The 25,068-nt window shown below is 42.3% G+C and overlaps 1 protein-coding gene across 1 annotated transcript; it reads left to right on the plus strand.

The window, feature by feature from the left end:
* The first annotated feature begins 1,302 nt into the window (after positions 1–1,302).
* arhgap1 (Rho GTPase activating protein 1) lies at positions 1,303–23,375 on the plus strand. Its single transcript, XM_068704674.1, has 13 exons — positions 1,303–1,404; positions 4,441–4,682; positions 9,682–9,780; positions 10,953–11,040; positions 11,547–11,678; positions 13,066–13,152; positions 14,419–14,517; positions 14,767–14,874; positions 15,115–15,191; positions 15,327–15,404; positions 16,787–16,915; positions 20,668–20,771; positions 21,462–23,375. The coding sequence occupies exons 2-13, from the start codon at positions 4,559–4,561 to the stop codon at positions 21,627–21,629; spliced, it is 1,293 nt and encodes a 430-aa protein (XP_068560775.1). The 5' UTR covers positions 1,303–1,404; positions 4,441–4,558; the 3' UTR covers positions 21,630–23,375.
* Positions 23,376–25,068: the final 1,693 nt, after the last annotated feature.

Raw genomic sequence — 25,068 nt, forward strand, 5'->3', positions numbered from 1 at the left:
CAGAGGGGGGTTCTGGCCCCATGAGGGTCCAAACTGTTTCAGTGACTAGATTAGTTATCATATCATATAAGTCATAAAAGGAGATCACATAGGATAGCCTACATGTGTGTGATGTGGTTGGTTCAGAGATACAGTTTTGGGAAATTGTATTATTTTTCTAGCTTTCATAAACTAATAAAGGCCATAAAACACAGGTTGCTTCACGTCTCTAGTATCGCTCCGTCAGGGTGGATGCATGGAGATCTGTCTACGTCTACCCTCCGACAGACATCCTAAACACATCTCACAGGGATCATTGAAACAAACATGTGCTTGGTGTAACATAACTGTAATGTCTGTGTCTTCAAACATCTTCAACTGTTTCAGTGGCATTAGCATGATGGGAACAGCTACAGCTGGTTGCTGTCGTGTCACACAGCAGGCTAGCTGCTGGAGGTCACTGAAGTCACTCTCAAATGCTCTCACACGTCAACACAAACATGTGTTAGTAACAAGCTACCTGCAGTCCATTTGACTGTGATCAGTCACAGTTAATCACCTGGCATTGATACACCGGCTGACAAATGATGAACTTAAATAATAACCAAAGATACACTTTGCATGCCAGTGAAAGGCAATAACTGCACTCAATTCAAGGTAAATGTAGGTCAACTGAGATCCTGTTGAACTGTGTTAGTTGTTTCTTTAAGGACATTTAAGAAGGCATAATTCCATTGCCAAGTTCTTGTTTACTTTAACAGAAAGTGTCCTGACTGGAAACGTTACACACCAGGATGTGCACTCACACGTCTCACCCATCTGAGCAACACGTTCATATCACGTGATAAACATGCAATACTTATGTATTCAGAATAATGGAGATACTTATGGTGTCTCTAGTGTGTATTGTTTCCTTCGCGTTCTCTGTGGAGGACATAAGAAAGAACTCTTTCCTCGCTGGGTAGATTCTTTAAGTGAAGCAGACTGACGTGTGTCATTGTGTTGATGATCTACAGAAGGAGAGAGAGAAGTGAACCAGTAGGAGAAAGGAGGTGTCACCTCACCACCGTCACTGGCTTCTGCTTTTGTATTTCTTGCCTCATAAAACCACGAGGAGGCGCGTGCACGACCACTTTTATTTTGGTAGGAACAGTACAAACAACACAACAAGTCACAAGATACTTCGTGTAGCTCCGAAAGAAAGAAGAAGAGACACCATGAATAATAACGACGTCACACTCAACAAGGAAACACACGAATGTTAGAATATGTGCAGCATAAACAGAAGTGCGTGCGTTTATTTTGAAAATAATCCACCGGAAGAGGTGTTGACGCAGATCGTCGCTGTCAACAGCACCGATCGAGTCTCCGGTGCCGTCAGACGCTTCACAGCCCGTCGGGTGAAAACAGAGCTTCACAGTCACGGTAATGTTGAGCCCACGGTCACTGTGTGTAGATGTTCTGTCAAACAGCCTCAAACCGACACCACGAAGCGGAAGCGCAAAGAGCGCGCGAGGCTTTCGTGGTGGCTCGGTGTCGTACGGCTCGTGCTAACGTGAATTTGGTGAACTGGATGATGTGGGTCCAGTCTGTCTTCTACACCGCGTAGCACCGTTCGTGTTGAATGTGTATCGTTGTGTGGACAAGCTGCGACACGAACCGAAGCAGCCCGCTGACGTAGTCTGCTAATGTGTTGTAGCTCCGGAACGTCAGCAGCTAGCGTTGCTAAATTAGCCCGTTAAGCTGAAAGCAACATCAGGATGATCGGAACCTTCTTCTGGACCTGACTGTGTGGGTAAAGGTAGAACAAATCAGTCACGTGACTCACCTGTTGTTTGTTATCAGCAGACGTATCAGGAGCTAACGTGAGCTGTTAGCTCGTCTGTACGCAGAGAGACATCACTCCAATACAGGCTTTGTATTGGTCGTTTTAATGGACAGACAAGAACATGGTGAAAGAATATGGTGTCAGAGTAGAGTATTTGGAGAGATCTCACCTCCAGAGACAGCGTTATGGTTTTACTTCCCTTTGTAGCACAGCATCAGAACCACGTAGACACACCAGCACATACACAGACCAGTGCACCAATATAAAGGGAAGCCAGCAAATCCACTCAGCATTGTAGAGTACCTGTGAAGTCTTAACCCATGTAGAGTATCTGTGAAGTCCTAACCCATGTAGAGTATCTGTGAAGTCTTAACCCACGTAGAGTATCTGTGAAGTCCTAACCCATGTAGAGTACCTGTGAAGTCTTAACCCACGTAGAGTATCTGTGAAGTCCTAACCCATGTAGAGTACCTGTGAAGTCCTAACCCACGTAGAGTACCTGTGAAGTCTTAACCCATGTAGAGTATCTGTGAAGTCTTAACTCATGTAGAGTATCTATGAAGTCCTAACCCATGTAGAGTATCTGTGAAGTCTTAACCCATGTAGAGTATCTGTGAAGTCTTAACCCACATAGAGTATCTGTGAAGTCTTAACCCACGTAGAGTATCTGTGAAGTCTTAACCCATGTAGAGTATCTATGAAGTCCTAACCCATGTAGAGTATCTGTGAAGTCCTAACCCACGTAGAGTATCTGTGAAGTCCTAACCCACGTAGAGTATCTATGAAGTCTTAACTCATGTAGAGTATCTATGAAGTCTTAACCCATGTAGAGTATCTATGAAGTCTTAACCCATGTAGAGTATCTGTGAAGTCTTAACTCATGTAGAGTATCTGTGAAGTCTTAACCCATGTAGAGTATCTGTGAAGTCTTAACTCATGTAGAGTATCTATGAAGTCTTAACCCACGTAGAGTATCTGTGAAGTCCTAACCCACGTAGAGTATCTGTGAAGTCTTAACCCATGTAGAGTATCTATGAAGTCTTAACCCACGTAGAGTATCTGTGAAGTCCTAACCCACGTAGAGTATCTATGAAGTCTTAACTCATGTAGAGTATCTATGAAGTCTTAACTCATGTAGAGTATCTATGAAGTCTTAACCCACGTAGAGTATCTATGAAGTCCTAACCCACGTAGAGTATCTGTGAAGTCTTAACTCATGTAGAGTATCTATGAAGTCTTAACCCACGTAGAGTATCTATGAAGTCTTAACCCATGTAGAGTATCTATGAAGTCTTAACTCATGTAGAGTATCTATGAAGTCTTAACTCATGTAAAGTATCTATGAAGTCTTAACTCATGTAGAGTATCTATGAAGCCTGTTGAAGAAACGTTTCTGTGGCTTACTAATATGCATTGAAGCAGAATATTTCATTTCAGTTAGGGATGGGCAGTCTGACCTCAGATTCATATCACAGCATTCTTTGGGTTTTTTGTGGAGATGGTATTATATCTACATATTTTCAACATTATCCAGGTAGTTATAGGTGATGGAAGGAGGGATGAAGAAAGGCCACGGCTTGGTTTGGAAGCGAGGACTAGACTGTGACATCACCACTGATGACAGTGGTGTCAAGGCTAGTAAAAGATGCTCTTAAATCAAACTAATCAACAATGGTTCTTAATCATCCATTTATTGTTTTAAAGTCATTCATCAAGTCATGATGGCAAAGTGAGTCATTCCACTAATGTGGACGCTAACAGTGTTTCATTGTCAATGGACAGCAGTGTGGATCCTCAGTCACATGACAACAGGTTGTTTATTCAACCTCTTGTTGTCACATGACCAAAATGACCGATGAAGACCAGGACACGTGGATCACATGTTGCTTCTCTGATCAACGCTGATGATGATGATGAAGAATCCTCCGTACCCCCTGGTACCTGGTCTGGTCCAGCAGAGATGATTGAAAATTAAATGTGCTGCTGGTTCTGGTTTCACTTTTGACCATGAGCTCATCATCATACAGATGATGTCACTGGTGTCCTGTGAGAGGGACCCGTTACTCTGTGTGTGTGTGTGTGTGTGTGTGTGTGTGTGTGTGTGTGTGTGTGTGTGTGTGTGTGTGTGTGTGTGTGTGTGTGTGTGTGTGGTCAGCCAGCTGCAATAGGCTGACTGTGTCTGTTGGTTAGTAGCGATATTTATTTAAAGCAACATGCTGTCAGCCAGCATAACATCACTTTGTGTGTGTGTGTGTGTGTGTGTGTGTGTGTGTGTGTGTGTGTGTGTGTGTGTGTGTGTGTGTGTGTGTGTGTGTGTGTGTGGGTGGGTGGGTGGGTGTGTGGTTGGAGCTGGGGGGTGTTTCATGTGAACTAGGGTCTCAGTAGAGGACACAGAGGGTCTGTGTCATCATCGTGTATCATTGTGTACTTCTACTCTGCTGTCACAGTACAGATATATATATATATATATATATATATATACACATACATATATATATATATATACATATATATATAGAGGCCTTTGATTGACAGCTGTCGTCATTCTGTATTTTAAAATGTTCTCTGGTTCTTGTACTTTATGATCATCAGAGGTTCTGCACAGCTGACCTCGGCGTCTCTGTCTCTTGCAGGACTCTGGCTGCAGCTCCGTGGAAGACGCAGCTCTGTGGGTGTGAGAGACGTCTCTGTTCAGTGTGAGTGAGTGAGTGGGTGAGTGGGTGAGCGTAGCGTCCTTCCACAGTGGCCGGGATGTCTTCAGAGCTGCTGGTAGAGTTGGGTGAAGACCCTGCGACTGCACAGCTGGGACCGCTGAAGCTGACCACCATCGAGGACCCGCAGTGGCCCCCTGATGAGTCCACTCTCACAAAGTCAGGTGAGACGTGTGTGATTGACAGGGCTGACCTCAACTACCCACTATCCAGGTCCATCCATTACAATGTAGGCTAATCACCACAATATGCATGTTATTATTCTTATATAATTATAATCATGCAATAAGAGATCCACAAGATCTTATCACTGCTGAGTCAACAAACATGCACACATGATACTTCCCCTTCCTCCTTTGTGTCTTTTGTTTGGGGAAGTAACCTTTAATGTGCATGTGGCTCCAATGAGCCTCAGTGAAGCATCGAGTTCTTAGAATTCATTTACAACCTGCTGAGCTTCAACAGATTTCTGCTTATTTTAAAAACTTAGTAAGCTGTCCTGGGATGTCAGTCAGTGGGGGTTCCGGACTTTGTTGATGAACCCGACTGCCGACGGGAAGAACCTGTTCATGTGGCGTGAGGTCTTGGTCCTGATGGACCGCAGCCTCCTGCCAGAGGAGGAGTGTGAGACAGATGTTATCAAACCGCTGGACGTATCAGAAGGGTAATGTTAGGAGCATGTGGAGGTCCTCTCCTCCTCCTCCTCCTCCTCCTCCTCCTCCTCATAGGGCCTTAAAAGAGGCCTTCATATCAGAAGTCAGTGTTGGTCTTTGTGATTGGGTTCATCATTTAGTGATTGATCATGTTTGTGCTACCGGTCCTTGTAACAGCAGGTGTGTAGGACATGGTTTATATGATCTCATATACATCTCAAGTCGATGGTCTGGGACATCCAGTCAAGAGGAGCAGAAGTAGCTCCCCTAACAGAATGGGCCCATGTGGGTTCTAGGAGACGTTGATTATACTTCTAATAAAGTGTCGACACACAGACAGGAGGGTTGGACCGGTCCAGGATATCTGGAGGGTGTTTTGGTTACTTTCTTGAATGTTTAAGCTCCGTCAGCATCTGAATGGAACCGTGTGAGCAGGGTTCTTTACCGTGGAGGCTCAGGGTATCCTGATTTGTGGGGAGACCTTCATGTCAGACTTGACCCGACCCCGGATACATCCACACTCTACTACTCAGGAGAGAATAAACTACAAACATATAAAAGTGATGAAGACGGAGGCTCTATAACTTCACTTCAGCTATGTGTTTATTCTAATGTTCTGAGGATCACACACACACACACACACACACACACACACACACACACACACACACACACACACACACACACACCACAGATTGTTTGTTGATGTTAGATAGGCTCATACATCAGTTGTTAGTTTTAGATATTAGTTGATTCTGATCAATGTTATTAGAATGTAATAAACTCTGTTCTACTTTAAGGAGCAGCTGTCTGATTACTCACATGTGTACTGTGATAATAGATGATAATAGATGGTCATAGATGATAATAGATGGTAATAGATGATAATGGATTGTAATAGACGGTCATAGATGATAATGGATTGTAATAGATGATAATAGACGGTCATAGATGATAATAGACGGTCATGTGATCTGTACTTGAATTTAAGCTAATATAGTACTTTGACTGTTGACATTGTGAGTGAATACTAATGATGAGACTTAGTTTATAGTTTGGTTATTGTTCCCTGTTCTCAGGGTAGTGCCCCGTTATTATTAATAATCGTTAATAATCTTACTGACATTAATAATTCTATTGATGTCAGTAATTTACTTTTCATACTTGCTGATAACTCTAACACGCCCTCAACACTACCCTGTAAAATAAGAACCGGTGAACGCACTAACCATTCCACAACGTTACATGTGATAAACTAAAAACATACAAATGAATGAAATGACACTTTGTTATTGTTAATAAATGTTAATTAAACCGTGGGAAAGCATTGAAGTAACGGTGAGGAGCTTTGAAGTGGTTGAAATGAACACCGATGCCTCTGACCTCCATCAGCAGAAGATGGTCTGTTTCGACATCGGGATTCTTAATGCTCGTCTTTGGTGCACCCGGTTGGATTCTGCTCAAAATCAGATGAAATCATGCAAGCTCACCAGAAACTCCTTCAGGTCAGACTCCAGCAGCAACCAACCGACCCGCCGGACAGACCCAGACCCGGCTTCCTACGGCCTTTGACCTGCAGACAGATCTGGTGGGAGGAGGAGAGCCTAGCACCTCCGGCCAGGAGCTCAGCTTCGCCCCCGCTGAGAGCTAACACTGACGCCATGTTGCCGGAGACCCAGGCTGTATTGGTGGGCCCACTGGAGGGAAGGGAAGAACCAGAACCAGCACTGATCGGAGCAGACTGTCAGACCCTGCTGCAGTAAAATGAGAGTTTTCTGAAGGGACTCTGGTGCTCAGAAACAGTACCACCTTCGTCCACAGGGACAGACAAAATCATCTCAAAATGAAAGAACCTTCTGGTTCATCGCTGTACAGTTAGGGCATGTTTGTGTCGCTTTCTACTGTCATTTCCCATTAAAATATAGTTTTCATGTACAATAACTAAGAAATAATGCCCATACCCTAACCCAAGTGTATACAACCAAATTATTTACAGTATTAATCTGTCAATTAAAAAATTACCAGATGTAAAAAAAATTAATAGGAAAGTTGTAAATCAAGTATAGTACATCAAAGATTCATCAAAAAGGACTACATTTATGGCCAATCATTGTAAATGTAGTCCTTTATAATAACTACAACACAATATATAAACACAGAAGAGACATCCTACATCAGTTTTTGTGAGGACACGTGTGCCGACTAAAACCTTCTGCACATGCAGTACAAAGACAATAAACCTGGTCCACTGAAAGACTCCGTGTCCTCACAAACTTCCTGACAGACAGGACGCAGCAGGTGAGGCTGGGAAAAATCACATCCAGCACCCGGACTATCAGCACTGGCGCCCCCCAGGGATGTGGTCTCTCCCCACTGGTCTTCTCCCTCTACACCAACGACTGCACCTCAGAGGACCCGTCTGTTAAACTCCTGAAGTTCTCAGACAACACAACGGTCATCGTCCTCATCGGGGACGGTGATGAGTCTGCGTACTGACGGGAGGTTGAACTGCTGGTCCTCTGGTGTGGTCAGAACAACCTGAGCTCAACAAGCTCAAAACTGTGGAGATGACAGTGGACGTCAGGAGGAGCCCCCAACACTGCCCCCCCTCACCATACTCAACAACACTGTGTCTGTGGTGGAGACCTTCAGGTTTCTGGGATCCACAATGTCCCAGGACCTGAAGTGGGCCCCAAACATCAACACCATCAAGGAAAAAGGCCCAGCAGAGGTTGTACTTCCTGCTCCAGCTCAGGAAGTTCAACCTGCCTCAGGAGCTCCTGTTCTACTCAGCCATCATCCAGTCTGTTCTCTGATCCTCCATCACTGTGTGGTTTGAAGGAAAGATCACTGCAGACCAGTGGTGGGCCATCAGGGCCATCGGGCCTTCTCTGCTGGCCTAAACAGAATCACAAAGTTATAGCTATTTCACAATTTAATAATTTATACAAATATTTTTCCCATTATCTTATTTTCTCATTGCACAGCTCCTGTCTTGCTCACTTCCTTCCAGCGCAGCTTGTTTTAAGTAGAGCTCTTATCCAATCAGATTCAGCCTCTATGTCTCTAGGTAAGGAGAGAGGCCGAGGCCTTCAGACTCACAAGTGAAGTCTTTGCAGATTAAAGTAAATGGAGAAAATATTGTTGATTGTCATCGTCTTCAACCAATCACATCTTTAGTTTGACATGTTGGCCGTATTCTTTGACCGATCGGAGCCTTCTAGCTGGCCTACAAGTATTAAGGTGCAGCGTGCGATTTTTTATTTTTTTATTATTATTTTTTTTTTATACCTAGCTTTGTTTTTTTAACACTCAATGGCTGAAGGAGGAAGAGAAACGGATTTGTGAGTTACTGGCAACGCCTTTCTGGAGAAGGACATTTCAGGAAAAGCTGGACATCGTATCAAAGGGTCGGCCAACCCCACAGCTAGCAGCCCTGACCCAGAGGGAAAAGGATTTGTTTGTTCCTGGCTGACAGCGTCAGGGAAGCGTTGCACATTTTATGGCTAAGAATGCGTTTTATTTGCACTGAGCGTCTTGGTGTTTGGAGCTACGCTAACCTGAGGACACCATAGCACGGCAGGACACTTACACACTACGGTGCTTTTGAAAACCGGTCCGGGTTCCAGTAATGTAACGCACAGCAGCATGTAGTAAATGTAAATGTAGTAAAAACCTGTCTTTGCCAGTCGTCTAGTTTACTGTCGGTTAAAAGAGAAGGGTTTTTATGCAGTTGCAAGCGTTTGTATAGTTGACACTTTTTCGATACCAATTTTATAAAATGCATCATCATGCAAATAAAAGAAAATTACATTACACGTCAAGTCAAATCTTTAGTTTTATATTTCAGCTCCATGGCATTTTTCCATCATAAACAATAGTTACTATTGTCAATAACTACATAACTATATTAACATATCAGTAAATAAAAAGGTGTAAAGCCACAGGTCCTTCAGATTACCAGACAACTCTCCAGCCCTGAGACCTGCTGCTTAACAGCAACACTAACAACACAAAGGCATGAAAATAAACAGACTGTATGTTCTAAGGACCATAGTGAACCCTGGAAGGAACGGTGTTTAACGTCTAGGAGCATTCATGGAACATAATATTCAGTACTATGTTTTCATTAGCGTATAATGACCTGAAACTGAGACTCATTGTAACGTTGTTTGCTTAGAAAAAGCATATATATATATATCTATATCTATATATATATATATATATATATATATATATATATACGTGTGTATATATATATATATATATATATATATATATATATATATATATATATATATATATATATATATATACACATATATATACACATATATATATCTACAAAGGGCCTCTTCATTCATTTCATGATGGACAGTCCTGTGTCTACAGCAGCCCAACACAGGGACGGCTACTGCAACCCCGTATTAAAGGGCCCCGGTGCTACAGTGCTAGACCAGAGTGTAGCTGGGCCCAGATGTTACTGCTGTTTCTATTGTGTGTGTTTCAGAGACGGATATCTCCCAGCGCTTCGACGCCGGCTCTCCTCACCTGCCGTGGGACCATCCGTACTATGACATCGCCAGGCATCAGATCATTGAAGTGGCAGGTCAGTCGTCCAATGTGTGCCGCTGTGAAGTTAACAGTTAAAGCCTGAGCACCGCGGTAGTCGGAGCGGAGGACCTATTGTTCTTCTAATGTTTATTATTATTATTATTATTATTATTATTATTATTATCATTATTAGGGCCCGAGCACCGACGTAGTCGGAGCGGTGGACCTATTGTTCTTCTAATGTTTATTATTATTATTATTATTATTATTATTATTATCATTATTAGGGCCCGAGCACCGAGGTAGTCGGAGCGGAGGACCTATTGTTCTTCTAATGTTTATTATTATTATTATTATTATTATTATTATTATCATTATTAGGGCCCGAGCACCGAGGTAGTCGGAGCGGTGGACCTATTGTTCTTCTAATGTTTATTATTATTATTATTATCGTACCAGTTTCATCGCTAGAAGGAGGTGCTTGGGTTACTGGTAAGATCTTGAAATTTAGCACGCAAGCCAGTCGTGTTGAAAATTTCAGTCTGGTTGGGGTGTCCAGCCGCAGGATGAAATATTGGCTCGATAGCGCCCCCTATTGGGTTTCACCTAGCTGTATGAAATTTGGTAGGTATGTGTAACTTTATTGGACATACTCCTCTTGAAATTATGCCCTAAACCAAACAGGAAGCCGGCCATTTTGAATTTGATGACGTTTTTTGACCATTTCATGGCGTCGTACTTTAACGAACTCCTCCTAGAGATCGACTTCAGATTGGATCAGTCTGCTGTTGAGACCTTGGATGTGAAACTAAACATTCTCTGTTTCTCCTCGACTCTTCCAGCTTTGAGTCACTCAGCAGTGATTGTCAGAGACAGGCTGTCATGTAACACTGAAGAGCATTTTGTCAATTTCTACAGGCTCACAGTTATGATTGTTTTCGGAGGTACTCTCAAAACATTCCAGGCTTGAGACCTGGCAGAATGACCTGGCTGCGCCATTGGTCGACACAGGAGATAGCGTCTAACTCGTGCACGCAGTGTGTGATGGTCACAGAGATGCATGGCGGCGTCAGCCACAGTCCTGGCAGTAGTAGTGACGTGCGTGAAGATGCGAGTGTCCGATCAATGCTGCTTTAATTCAGTTTGTCTCTGCTTTTATCCTTTACAAATACTTTTTAACAATATGTAATGGAGTGAAAGTAAAACGGTGATGTTGTGTGTCTGTAGGTGATGATCACTTTGGCAGGAAGGTGATCGTGTTTAATGCATGCAGGATGCCTCCACACCACCAGCTGGACCATCACAAGCTGCTGATGTAAGAACCAATGGAAGACTCGTAGCTTTGTTTGTTCAATGAAATCTACAACAGCAGAAACATATGATATGTTTGTGTGAAATGATTTAGTTCATCAGCTTGTGTATAGAATAATACTGCTTCTATTCATTGAGAGATGACTCATTCCATTAGACACTGGAATCCCATGTTGCTCCCATAGACAGAATATCTAGTATACGACACAATACTCTTTAATAGTAACATAACTTTATATCTACTGTGGGCTGTGTACATATCCCTGCTTGTGTATCGATGGCTCTGTGGGGGGGTAACAAGCGATCGTGATGCAAAGCATTATGATTTGGTGAGTCCTGTTTCTCAATAACGTGGACCTGTGAATGGAAATGTGTGTTTCACCATGTGTCCTGAGGGCTTCTGGAATGTGTTGAAGGGTGGTGTAAATGTGGTAAAACTGGAGCAGATTATTGAGTCCACTTGAGATACACATGTACCTATTGAAATGACGTGTGCTGTATTTGTTGCAGGTACCTTAAAGGGACACTGGATCAGTATGTTGAAAGTGACTACACACTGATCTATTTCCACCATGGGCTGACCGGGGAGAACAAACCCTCTCTCAGCTGGCTGCGAGACGCTTACAGAGAGTTTGACAGGAAGTAAGCTCAACAACATCACTTCACTTTTATTTCTACAGTCCAACATCAGAAATTTCTTAATATCTGTACGACGGGGGCCACGGACCATCACATGAGGAGTGACTGCAACCTTAATCCTTCACTTCATCTCCTTAAAGTGAACACTATGGGCCCTATTCTCAGCACACAAAGAGCTCTGAATTAGTTTGATTGTGAAATTGACTTGGCAAGTGGTCGCGGCGCTGAAGCTTTGTTTGTACTCACGCTTTGCAACACAGGCTCCTCCTCCAAGCATGCTCCTGTCTATGCCCAATGGGATGCTCGTTGTGTGATTCTCTGAAAGGCCAGAGGGCCTTCAAACAAAATTAACTGTGAAGAATCAAAACAACAACAAGTGTAACCTGCAAAACCTTCAGTTCTGAAGCGTGAAGCCGATGGGGAAGTGTCTTCAACTCGTTTTCTCTCTAGTGTCCACCAGGGGGCGACTCCTCTGGTTGTATAGAAGTCTAGTCTAAAATGACTCTACTTCTCTCTTGATTTATTCCCTCAGTAAACATTGTGAACATGAGTTTATGGTCTCAATCTCTAGTTTACAGTCTTCTTCAATACAGCATGATGTTCATTTAGTACATTATGCTCCATTTAGAGTCAAACAGACCATAAAGCAGGGGATGCTTTAGGGGCGGGGCTACACAGTGATTGACAGGTCTCTGCCTCTACCAGAGCCATAATACGGCCATATACCAGCGCTGTGACCATATATATATATACATATATATATATAAAATGTCATTTTGTGGCGCACGCCTCGCGCTGACTTCACTACGGCAACCATAAACCCAGCTTAATGGCTAACATACGAAGGCTCCTTTCAGTCACATTATGGTGCGTTCAGGCTACCTTTTGTTTGTGCTGATCCAATTTGGAGATCTGTGCCTCAAATCCGTGATCCGATCCGAACGGAGATCTTTGTGATCCTGCTTCGCACACAAAGATCAGCTGAATTCAGTTCATCCAGACATTTCTTTCTCTTGGCTTTGCTGCCTTGTATATCGCGTCTTCGCTGTGGCATTATCATCAAGAAGAAAACAGAACTCACTATTTGACTCTACAGTCTAAACTGTAATAGTGACGCTTTAGACCAATGAAACGATCTGCTGCCATTCTGAGTGGCACTTCTGTATGGAAATAAACGACAATAACATGACCAAGCAGAAAAACTGACCACACATTTAAAGCACACTGTTGATGGTGGTGTTGAAGTGAGAAGTGCGTTGGATATTCTCCTAAAGTAAAAGTGGAAGCAGTGCATGCCTCAGTGGAATGAGTGGAATGTTTAGAAACCAGCTTACAGCTGCGTACTGTGCTTCAGAGATCTGACTAACGTACATCATCTGTGTGTTTTCAGGTACAAGAAGAACATCAAGGCTCTGTATATCGTCCATCCCACCATGTTCATCAAGACTCTGCTGTTCCTCTTCAAACCCATCATCAGGTTGTTCTTTATGTCACATTCCAGCAAATGTTTCCAGAGATGGAAATTGACACGTTGACACGTTAAACAGGAGGTTTTCTTGACACTTTTACAGTGTAAGCCATCATTGTTTACTACTCTGTGTGTCTCAGAACAATGTGACCTACAGGACAGCTCTCTCTGACCATACCACTCACCTATCTCAGTACAGGAAGAGCACGTATAACAGTGATCAGGTTAGGGTTAGATCACATCCTGAACACATGCACACTTCTGCTTCTGTGCTGCTGCTGCTGTTTGCCTGCATGCAGAGATCACCTCGTTAGCTATGGTGCATTCCTTTCTCAAAGCTCTGCACACCCTAGTCACCCGTTCACTCACGCGTTCATGCAGGAGCTGTGAAGGTGTTCAGGTCAGTTCTTCATGTGCTTCCATCCTGCTGTAGAACATCACTAACATGTTTCCACTGAAGACAGCAGTGTTCAGAGATCCATAAAGTACAGTGATGTGAATACTTGTTACTTCAACACATTTGACTTCCTGTAGTTTCCCAGAAACATGAAGTGACTTTATTGACATAGCTCCAGTAACCTCTAGTGGCAGCTGTAGAGAACTACGACAACTCCACTGAGTACACGCAGAGTACACGCTGAGTACACGCTGAGTACACGCTGAGTACACGCTGAGTCACAGTACCAGCTAAAGCCAGCATGCTTGACACTCACAGTATTTCATTCCTGTAGAACCTGACTAACCCGGCTCTAGCAGAGTACTGACACCCGTTTGTAAGATGTGAGGTATATGATACGTTTCATGTTTCATTACTGATAACAGAACAATATTCTTTTCATTCCCTCTTTTCGTGTTTTCTTTAAAAGCCTCTGTTATTCAGAGGTATACTTTGGTACACTGTTGGTTGTGTTGGCTGTAAACCGTTGGCCCCGCCTCCTGTTACTACAGACACATTTCAGGGAGGAGACGGATTCATGTATTGATATTACTTCATGGTCATCCGACTGTATGCAGAGAAGTACAGTGACAGAGCAGGTCCAGACATGCAGCGGTTCATCACAGCTAGGAGAGTAAAGAACCAAATGAAGCTCGGCTGAATGTCTTATTCTCTGTCATCCTGGGACGGCTCACAATATAACCTTGGATCAAATGTCCTCATGTTGTCTGATTTACTTAGTTTATGTGTTTTCTTTAAACTAAACTACGTATTTTGTGGAAATTGAGTGTGAATGCAGCTCCCGATGAGGTGACTGAATGTTCTCTCTCTCTTTGTAGTTTTAAGTTTGGCAGGAAGATCAACTATGCGAGCTACCTGAGTGAGCTGGAGGATGTGGTGAAATGTGAGCAGCTGCTCATTCCTGGCCGCGTCAAAGAGTAAGAGCTAATGTCACAGATCTACTCTACTATTCAGTCCATCTCTGCGTCTGATGTCCTCCCGCTATCATGTGTGTCATGGTATTGGTTTGTATTACGTCCACCGTTGCTATTTAACTTCTGCATCCTGTGAAACATGTCATCACAGAAGTAGGTGACGCCTCCACACAGTTACCTCTGTGTTCGTCTCTGTTACCGGTTTGAATCCCCAGATTTAAAGGAGCAGCTGATCTTCTCTGTCTCTGTCAGGTACGACAACAAGTTGAGGGCGTCTCTGAAGCCCACCGCCCCGCCCCCCACGTCTCCTCTGCACAGCCCCCCCCTCCCCCACCAGGTGTTCGGGGTGCCACTAGCAATGTGAGTCTGATCGACTGTTACATTTGATATGTCGATTCATAACTATATTCACTCGAGTACTGTACTTAAGTGCAAATTCAAGGTACTTGTACTTTCTTGAGTATTTCCCTTTTATGCAACTTTATACTTCTCCTCTACTACTTTTCAGAGGCAAATATTGTACTTTATATTCTCTTACATTTGTCTGGGAGCCTCGGTTACTTGTTACTTTTCAGGTGACATTGTTTGTGTGTTTGTCAGACTGAGACAGAGGAATCCAGATGAGGATCCGATTCCCCTGGTGATGAGAGACACCATCAGCTTCCTTTCAGAGCAAGGTACCACAGACATGATGTACTAATACTTTGAAATGATACTTTTAACTGCAGGTCACTCAATGAAGAACTGCCGTGTGTGTGTGTGTGTGTGTGTGTGTGTGTGTGTGTGTGTGTGTGTGTGTGTGTGTGTGTCAGGTTTGGAGATTGAAGGGATCTTCAGACGGTCTGCCAATGTGACTCTGGTGAAGGAGGTCCAGCTCAGATACAACTCAGGTAGGATCAACAGACCTGTTGGACCAGTGTGTTGACTTTACTGCTCACACTTTGTTTTGTCTTCTGACTTCCTGTCTACGCAGGAAGTAGCGATGTTGACTTTGGAAGCCCGTGATCACCTTATGCCAACATTTTAGCAATTCTCCGAGCAGTTCTGTAATGGTGTTATATATGGTAATGGTACTGACCGAGTAAGGTGTGCAGTGGATTAGACTCATAGTCTTACAGCTCTATGGTATACAGCAGAGGTCCCTAATAGGCAGACCGGATCCGGACCCAGCCGCTTTCCTATCCGGACCCGGACGTATAACTCATGGATAATTGAGAATTATACATTTTGGCGGAGCGCTTCTATTTTAACCTGCGCAGCTTTTCCAGCCTTTACGGCACCCATTCAGCAGTCCAGGAAACACAACGACCAATTGCATGCATTGTAAATCATCTCACGTGACGTTACTCAGCCAATCGAATATGTGTATTCTGAAACGCATCGTGAGCCGAGTGAGACTCACTCGCAGACGGGGGAGAGAGGGAGAGCAGTGGGGGAGTGAGTGAGTCGGAGGAGCAGTTTCACATGGCGTGCTCTAAAGAGAGAAGTGGACCGTGAAAACAGAGCTTTAACAAAGAATGGACAGACTCTTATTTGTTGATTCTTCCTGCTGGCGCTACAGAACCTCTCTGTCTCATATGTTCACATACCGTGGCCATTATTAAAAGAGCCAATGTGAAGCGCCACTACGAGAACAAACACACATCTTTAGACCAAACACTCCAGTCTGAACTGAGGGCAAGATGTTGAGATGTGTAGAGACTGCTTAAAATCAAACACTTTCTTTAAAGATGCAAGTTTTTCAAAAGTTATTTTTTCTGTATTATATTTTTAGATGGAGCCTTTATTTTACTTGAAATGAGACTTGAAACATTTATTTATGTATTTCTGTGTATTATTTATAATCCATCCAGTTAAATTCATGGTATACAGGGTTCTATGGTATACAGGGTTCCTATGGTATACAGGGTTCCTATGGTATACAGGGTTCTATGGTATACAGGGTTCCTATGGTATACAGGGTTCCTATGGTATACAGGGTTCTATGGTATACAGGGTTCCTATGGTATACAGGGTTCTATGGTATACAGGGTTCTATGGTATACAGGGTTCCTATGGTATACAGGGTTCTATGGTATACAGGGTTCCTATGGTATACAGGGTTCTATGGTATTCAGGGTTCCTATGGTATACAGGGTTCTATGGTATACAGGGTTCCTATGGTATACAGCACAGGTATCAAACTCAAGGCTGTGATGGACTAAGGGGAATGTGGATAACGTGTGTTTGTGTGTTTGTGTGTTGGTGTGTTGGTGTGTTGGTGTGTTGGTAGGTGAGCCGGTGAGCTTCACAGAGATGGAAGACATCCACCTGGCTGCTGTGATTCTGAAGACATTCCTGAGGGAGCTGCCTGAGCCTCTGCTGACCTACCAGCTCTACAACGACATCGTCAACTTTACCTGTATGTTCAAACATTACCTATTTTTATTCTCAATTCTGCCACCATGTCTTATGTCGTTCTGTAAAACATTTCCACTTTTCTATTGATGCATCTATTAGAAATCAAGCTTACAACTTTCTTTAGTGTTTTGGGATTAGAGATATAGGTCATATAATAAACAATTAACTCCTGGAAATGAGTGACCTCATGAATATAATAATAATACATCATTAAATAAATGGTCTTTACACATAGTGATACATAAACAAGTCTCTGACATGGACTCTCTAGTACCCCATTCAGACCACCAGTGATGGGGGTCCACTCTGATCTACCTGAAGAGCTCCACAGACCCCGTCTAGGACTCTTCTTCTGAGTGGGTCACATGCTGCCCAACTGGGGTTCACTGACATTTTGTCACCAGTAAATGTTTACAGTAAATGTCAACAGTAAATGTCACCAGTAAATGTTAACAGTAAATGTCTACAGTAAATGTCACCAGTAAATGTTAACAGTAAGTGTTTACAGTAAATGTTGACAGTAAATGTCGACAGTAAGTGTTTACAGTAAATGTTAACACTAAATGTTGACAGTAAATGTTAACAGTAAATGTTAACACCACTAAATGTTAACAGTAAATGTCACCAGTAAATGTTAACAAATGTTAACACCAGTAAATGTTAACAGTAAATGTCACCAGTAAATGTTAACAGTAAATGTCTACAGTAAATGTCACCAGTAAATGTTAACAGTAAGTGTTTACAGTAAATGTTGACAGTAAATGTCGACAGTAAATGTCACCAGTAAATGTTAACAGTAAATGTTAACAGTAAGTGTTTACAGTAAATGTTGACAGTAAATGTCGACAGTAAATGTTAACAGTAAATGTTAACACCAGTAAATGTTAACAGTAAATGTCACCAGTAAATGTTAACAAATGTTAACACCAGTAAATGTTAACAGTAAATGTCACCAGTAAATGTTAACAGTAAATGTCTACAGTAAATGTCACCAGTAAATGTTAACAGTAAATGTTTACAGTAAGTGTTTACAGTAAATGTTGACAGTAAATGTCGACAGTAAATGTCACCAGTAAATGTTAACAGTAAATGTTAACAGTAAATGTTTACAGTAAATGTTGACAGTAAATGTCGACAGTAAATGTTTACAGTAAATGTCACCAGTAAATGTTAACAGTAAATGTTAACAGTAAGTGTTAACAGTAAATGTTAACAGTAAATGTTGACAGTAAATGTTGACAGTAAATGTTAACAGTAAATGTTAACACCAGTAAATGTTAACACCAGTAAATGTTAACAGTAAATGTCAACAGTAAATGTCAACAGTAAATGTCAACAGTAAATGTCTACAGTAAATGTCAACAGTAAATGTTAACAGTAAGTGTTTACAGTAAATGTTAACAGTAAATGTTAACAGTAAATGTCTACAGTAAATGTCACCAGTAAATGTCACCAGTAAATGTTAACAGTAAATGTTAACAGTAAGTGTTGACAGTAAATGTTAACAGTAAATGTTGACAGTAAATGTTAACAGTAAATGTTAACAGTAAATGTTAACACCAGTAAATGTTAACAGTAAATGTTAACACTAGTAAATGTCACCAGTAAATGTTTACAGTAAATGTTAACAGTAAATGTCAACAGTAAATGTCTACAGTAAATGTTAACAGTAAATGTTAATAGTAAGTGTTTACAGTAAATGTTGACAGTAAATGTCGACAGTAAATGTTTACAGTAAATGTCGACAGTAAATGTCACCAGTAAATGTTAACAGTAAATGTTTACAGTAAATGTTAACAGTAAATGTCTACAGTAAATGTCTACAGTAAATGTCACCAGTAAATGTCTACAGTAAATGTCTACAGTAAATGTCACCAGTAAATGTTAACAGTAAATGTTAACAGTAAGTGTTTACAGTAAATGTTGACAGTAAATGTCGACAGTAAATGTTTACACTAAATGTTGACAGTAAATGTCACCAGTAAATGTTAACAGTAAATGTTAACAGTAAATGTCACCAGTAAATGTCACCAGTAAATGTTAACAGTAAATGTTAACAGTAAATGTCGACAGTAAATGTCGACAGTAAATGTTGACAGTAAATGTTAACAGTAAATGTTTACAGTAAATTTTAACAGTAAATGTTAACAGTAAATGTCTACAGTAAATGTCACCAGTAAATGTTAACAGTAAATGTTAACAGTAACTGTTTACAGTAAATGTTGACAGTAAATGTCGACAGTAAATGTTTACAGTAAATGTTGACAGTAAATGTCACCAGTAAATGTCACCAGTAAATTCTAACAGTAAATGTTAACAGTAAGTGTTTACAGTAAATGTTAACAGTAAATGTTAACAGTAAATGTTAACACCAGTAAATGTTAACAGTAAATGTCACCAGTAAATGTTAACAAATGTTAACACCAGTAAATGTTAACAGTAAATGTCACCAGTAAATGTTAACAGTAAGTGTTTACAGTAAATGTCGACAGTAAATGTTTACAGTAAATGTTGACAGTAAATGTCACCAGTAAATGTTAACAGTAAATGTTAACACCAGTAAATGTTAACAGTAAATGATAACAGTAAATGTTGACAGTAAATGTTAACAGTAAATGTTTACAGTAAATGTTAACAGTAAATGTTAACAGTAAATGTCTACAGTAAATGTCAACAGTAAATGTTAACAGTAAATGTTAACAGTAAGTGTTTACAGTAAATGTTGACAGTAAATGTCGATAGTAAATGTTTACAGTAAATGTTGACAGTAAATGTCACCAGTAAATGTTAACAGTAAATGTTAACAGTAAGTGTTTACAGTAAATGTTAACAGTAAATGTTAACAGTAAATGTTAACACCAGTAAATGTTAACAGTAAATGTTAACAGTAAATGTCACCAGTAAATGTTAACAGTAAATGTTAACAGTAAATGTCACCAGTAAATGTTAACAGTAAATGTTAACAGTAAATGTCTACAGTAAATGTCACCAGTAAATGTTAACAGTAAGTGTTTACAGTAAGTGTTTACAGTAAATGTTGACAGTAACTGTCGACAGTAAATGTTTACAGTAAATGTTGACAGTAAATGTCACCAGTAAATGTTAACAGTAAATGTTAACAGTAAGTGTTTACAGTAAATGTTAACACCAGTAAATGTTAACAGTAAATGTTAACAGTAAATGTTAACACCAGTAAATGTTAACAGTAAATGTTAACACCAGTAAATGTTAACGGTAAATGTTAACAGTAAATGTTAACACCAGTAAATGTTAACAGTAAATGATAACAGTAAATGTCACCAGTAAATGTCGACAGTAAATGTCGACAGTAAATGTTAACAGTAAATGTTAACACTAAATGTTGACAGTAAATGTTGACAGTAAATGTTTACAGTGAATGTTAACACTAAATGTTTACACTAAATGTTGACAGTAAATGTTGACATTAAATGTTGACAGTAAATGTTTACAGTAAATGTCGACAGTAAATGTCAACAGTAAATGGACCTTTGTAGTCTTCCAACCACTCGAAACGCTTTACACCACAAGTCATCATTCATGCACATGCACAGCCCCATCAATGTTTGCTGTGTGGATCTTGAATGATAGGATGTTTAAGGGGAAGAGAGCAAGAGAAAGGAACAAAGAGTCACCTGACTCCTTCCTGATTGACTACTGATCTACAGCATGCACATCCTAAACCAGCTCTACTTCACCATGGTGTGTGTCTGGTGTGTGTCTGTTCTGTGACAGCTGTTTCCAGTGACAGCCAGGTGGCCCTTATGAAGACTCTGGTGGAGTCGCTGCCAGAGGAGAACGCTGCAGCACTTCGGTACCTTGTCACATTCCTGGCACAGGTACAGACTTCACTTCCCATCCCTCTCTCTCCAGAGCCTTTCTACCTGTGTAACCTGTGTGTGTGTGTGTGTGTGTGTGTGTGTGTGTGTGTGTGTGTGTGTGTGTGTGTGTATAACCTGTGTGTGTGTGTGTGTGTGTGTGTGTGTGTGTGTGTGTATAACCTGTGTGTGTGTGTGTGTGTGTATATAACCTGTGTGTGTGTGTGTGTGTGTGTGTGTGTGTGTGTGTGTGTGTGTGTGTGTGTGTGTGTGTGTGTGTGTATAACCTGTGTGTGTGTGTGTGTGTGTGTGTGTGTGTGTAACCTGTGTGTGTGTGTGTGTGTGTGTGTGTGTGTGTGTGTGTGTGTGTGTGTGTGTGTAACCTGTGTGTGTGTGTGTGTGTGTGTGTGTGTGTGTGTGTCTGTATAACCTGTGTGTGTGTGTGTGTGTGTGTGTGTCTGTATAACCTGTGTGTGTGTGTGTGTGTGTGTGTGTGTGTGTGTGTGTGTGTGTGTGTGTGTGTGTGTGTGTGTAACCTGTGTGTGTGTGTGTGTGTGTGTGTGTGTGTGTGTCTGTATAACCTGTGTGTGTGTGTGTGTGTGTGTGTGTCTGTATAACCTGTGTGTGTGTGTGTGTGTGTGTGTGTGTGTGTGTGTGTGTGTGTGTCTGTATAACCTGTGTGTGTGTGTGTGTGTGTGTGTGTGTGTTTAGGTATCAGCCAACAGTGAAGTGAATAAGATGACCAACAGTAACCTGGCTGTGGTGTTTGGTCCTAACCTGCTCTGGGGGCGGGACAACGCCATGTCACTCAGCGCCATTGGGCCAATCAACAACTTCACCAGAACCCTGCTGGACCAGCAGCATCTGGTCTTTACCTAAGTCCTGCCCCTTCACCCTGCAGTCTCTCATCCAGTCCCCAACACCATATTTCATTACAACACTAGATCCTGTGGACCAATTACATTTCATTTAGTTTCCATCAGTCGTTACATTCTGATTGGCCGTTAGCAGCGTCTTCTTGTGTCAAACAGTGTGGACTGCTGCTAGCTTCTGAACCTCGGGTCCATGTGACTCGAGGCATGTGGGTGCAAATGGTACATATTGGAATGCAGCCAAACCCCCTAAATAGACAACATATAGCACAGCATTTAACAGTGACCTAGCATCCGTTCACTGTGGTCTGACTGGAGATCGACAGTCTGCTTAGTTGTTGCTTTTTGTCATTTTGAGAAGTCAACAGCGCGGCCTCCTAATCAGTAATCATAAACCGATCAAGAAGTAGCTGATGTGAGGGGAAAGAGTCACTCCCGGGTTTTGTTACAGCATTTTCTTTCTCAACAGACCTTCAACAAAATGTGGTCAGAATCAAAGACATTGGTCACTTTGGTCAATCTCCAAAAGCCCTGGATCCTACATGTCCCATAATGCAGCTTGATAGTCTTCTATCAGACCCTAACCCTGCCTGGTGAATCCAGTCTGTTATAATTGTCAGTCTCCATTACTGTCTCACACAGGACAATAAACGTGTTGTAACATAATGAGGGAGTGTGTCTTTCAGGACATGAATGCGCTCAAGTCAAACGTGTGTTCATTCTGTCACCACAGCAGTGTGTTTCTACCTGTTTCAGTGTCTCAGGCTCTTCCTTGTCTCTGGTCTCTATAGGCAGACTCATAGCAGTTGGACTTGATGTCTGCGGTCTGTCTCTGTGTACATGTGCTGTTGTCTCTGTTGTTTCTATGAAGTGTCAAAAGGTGTTTCACTGCAGCCGGTGATGGCACGCGATCAATACTAGCTATCGATACAGACAGGCCCTCTAGGATGATGGTCCAGACCTGAAGAGAGGACGGAGTTTCTCAGGGTGAATTCACAAACGGTGAACTTGATACCTAACGTTGAGGACAATCTTTGAAAAGCTGTAATTCTAGAAAGCAGCAGAAAGAAGAGTGTTGGAACCCAAACCCTTGTTTGAGACCTGCTGCTCAGTCATATACAGCACTGCACTACAACCTGAGACATCCCTTACTGTATTCATGTTATCTCTGGTTATTAACGTTATAATGAGCTCAACTCCATTCTCATTGTAGTTCATCAGAGAAGCACTGTTTAGTGCTTTGGGATGAACTCCATGCAGTGAGTTCTAATATTTAATATCTAAGAATTACAAGCAGATACACAACCGCTCCATGTCATCATAAGAAGTGTCAGGCTTCATGAAACGATGGAGAGAGAAGCAGATCTTTATTATTAATACAGTATAATATACATTATACACACCTACAAAGCACTAGTTAAAGTACTACTACAACACGATCGTGTCCTACTCACCGCTCAGTCATCAATCTCATTTATTCATTCCAGTGTGTCTCTATCAGTGGAACCATGTTTCATCCTGGAGTGAGTGCAGAGCAGAGCAGGTTCATTTACAGAGGCCATCGTTCCCCCATGAGCATTTGGACAACTTGAACAGGATCTCAAACTGGACCGGCTCGGTTGGGAAAGAGAGACAAAGATACACAGCAGCAACTACACTAGACCGCCATGGGGAGGGTGAGACCCATGGAGCAGGGTCAGGGTTAGGGGAGGGTGAGACCCATGGAGCAGGGTCAGGGTTAGGGTCAGGGGAGGGTGAGACCCATGGAGCAGGGTCAGGGTTAGGGGAGGGTGAGACCCATGGAGCAGGGTCAGGGTTAGGGGAGGGTTAGACCCATGGAGCAGGGTCAGGGTTAGGGGAGGGTGAGACCCATGGAGCAGGGTCAGGGTTAGGGGAGGGTGAGACCCATGGAGCAGGGTCAGGGTTAGGGGAGGGTTAGACCCATGGAGCAGGGTCAGGGTTAGGGTTAGGGGAGAGTGAGACCCATGGAGCAGGGTCAGGGTTAGGGGAGGGTGAGACCCATGGAGCAGGGTTAGGGTTAGGGGAGGGTGAGATCCATGGAGCAGGGTCAGGGTTAGGGGAGGGTGAGACCCATGGAGCAGGGTCAGGGTTAGGGGGGGGTTAGACCCATGGAGCAGGGTCAGGGTTAGGGTTAGGGGAGAGTGAGACCCATGGAGCAGGGTCAGGGTTAGGGGAGGGTGAGACCCATGGAGCAGGGTCAGGGTTAGGGTTAGGGGAGGGTGAGATCCATGGAGCAGGGTCAGGGTTAGGGGAGGGTTAGATCCATGGAGCAGGGTCAGGGTTAGGGGAGGGTTAGATCCATGGAGCAGGGTCAGGGTTAGGGGAGGGTGAGACCCATGAAGCAGGGTCAGGGTTAGGGGAGGGTTAGATCCATGGAGCAGGGTCAGGGTTAGGGTTAGGGGAGGGTGAGACCCATGGAGCAGGGTCAGGGTTAGGGGAGGGTGAGACCCATGGAGCAGGGTCAGGGTTAGGGGAGGGTTAGATCCATGGAGCAGGGTCAGGGTTAGGGGAGCAGCAGGGTTGTGGAGACGATGTGGAAGTGGATGAAAGAAATGGCCAAACAAAAGACTAATCTTTAATCTAGTTGAATCAGCTGTTTCAGTCTGCTGGATATTTGTAGTTAGTAGTTGAACAATTGTTTTTTCAATTCAGATACAGGATTAAAATCTGACAAAAATGTTTCTGATCAACATTTAATCAATCGCTTCCACATTTAATAATGCTGATAGTGCAGAGCAACACACAAACAATCACAAGTTCAGGACTTGAAGCTAACTTTAAGACTTTGACTCAAATCTTGAAGCCAAGATTTGGGAATTGCAAAATAACGTCTTTGTCTAGAAGTCTCTGCTTACTGACTGTTTACTGTAAATGGTTGAGTTCATTGTTTCTGGTTGATCTCCAGTGGTCCACCGCCTCTGATGAGGGTTCATCTGTTGGTTTTCACATGAAGAAGGTTGTGAACTAGTTGCTAATGTTACAGTTGTAACAGGCCAGTGCTGCTCCAGGGCTCCATGTCGACCCAATAAAGCATCACGGCTCAGGTTTAGAGAAGAGCTGTGTGGTTAGAGAAGCTTACAGAGGAACGCTGCGGTTCATTTATTGTTCCCTCATTTTCATTCATTAGTTAATTACATGTTATTCCAAAGCCAAATAGTATTTCTGCAATCATCATTGTCTCTACTCACATTTATTTGGTCTTAATTTAAAGAACATTTTCTGCCATCTGTCTCTTGAAGCTTTGCATTCATCTGATGTTCTGGAGTGGAGCCGCTCAGTGCACCTGTGATCTAGTAGTTCTGCTGTATATGACTGGATGTAAGTCCCAGGAACAAGACCTTGATCATTGTGTCTGCTGATGGAAAGACTTCTGGCCAAACTCTGCTGTTTCACTTGTCTTTGATTTTGTGAATGGCCAAAATACT

Source organism: Cebidichthys violaceus, unplaced genomic scaffold (genome assembly GCF_023349555.1).
Source record: "Cebidichthys violaceus isolate CVI_PGR_0920_01 unplaced genomic scaffold, fCebVio1.0.p SCAF_98, whole genome shotgun sequence".
Lineage (NCBI taxonomy): Eukaryota > Metazoa > Chordata > Actinopteri > Perciformes > Stichaeidae > Cebidichthys > Cebidichthys violaceus.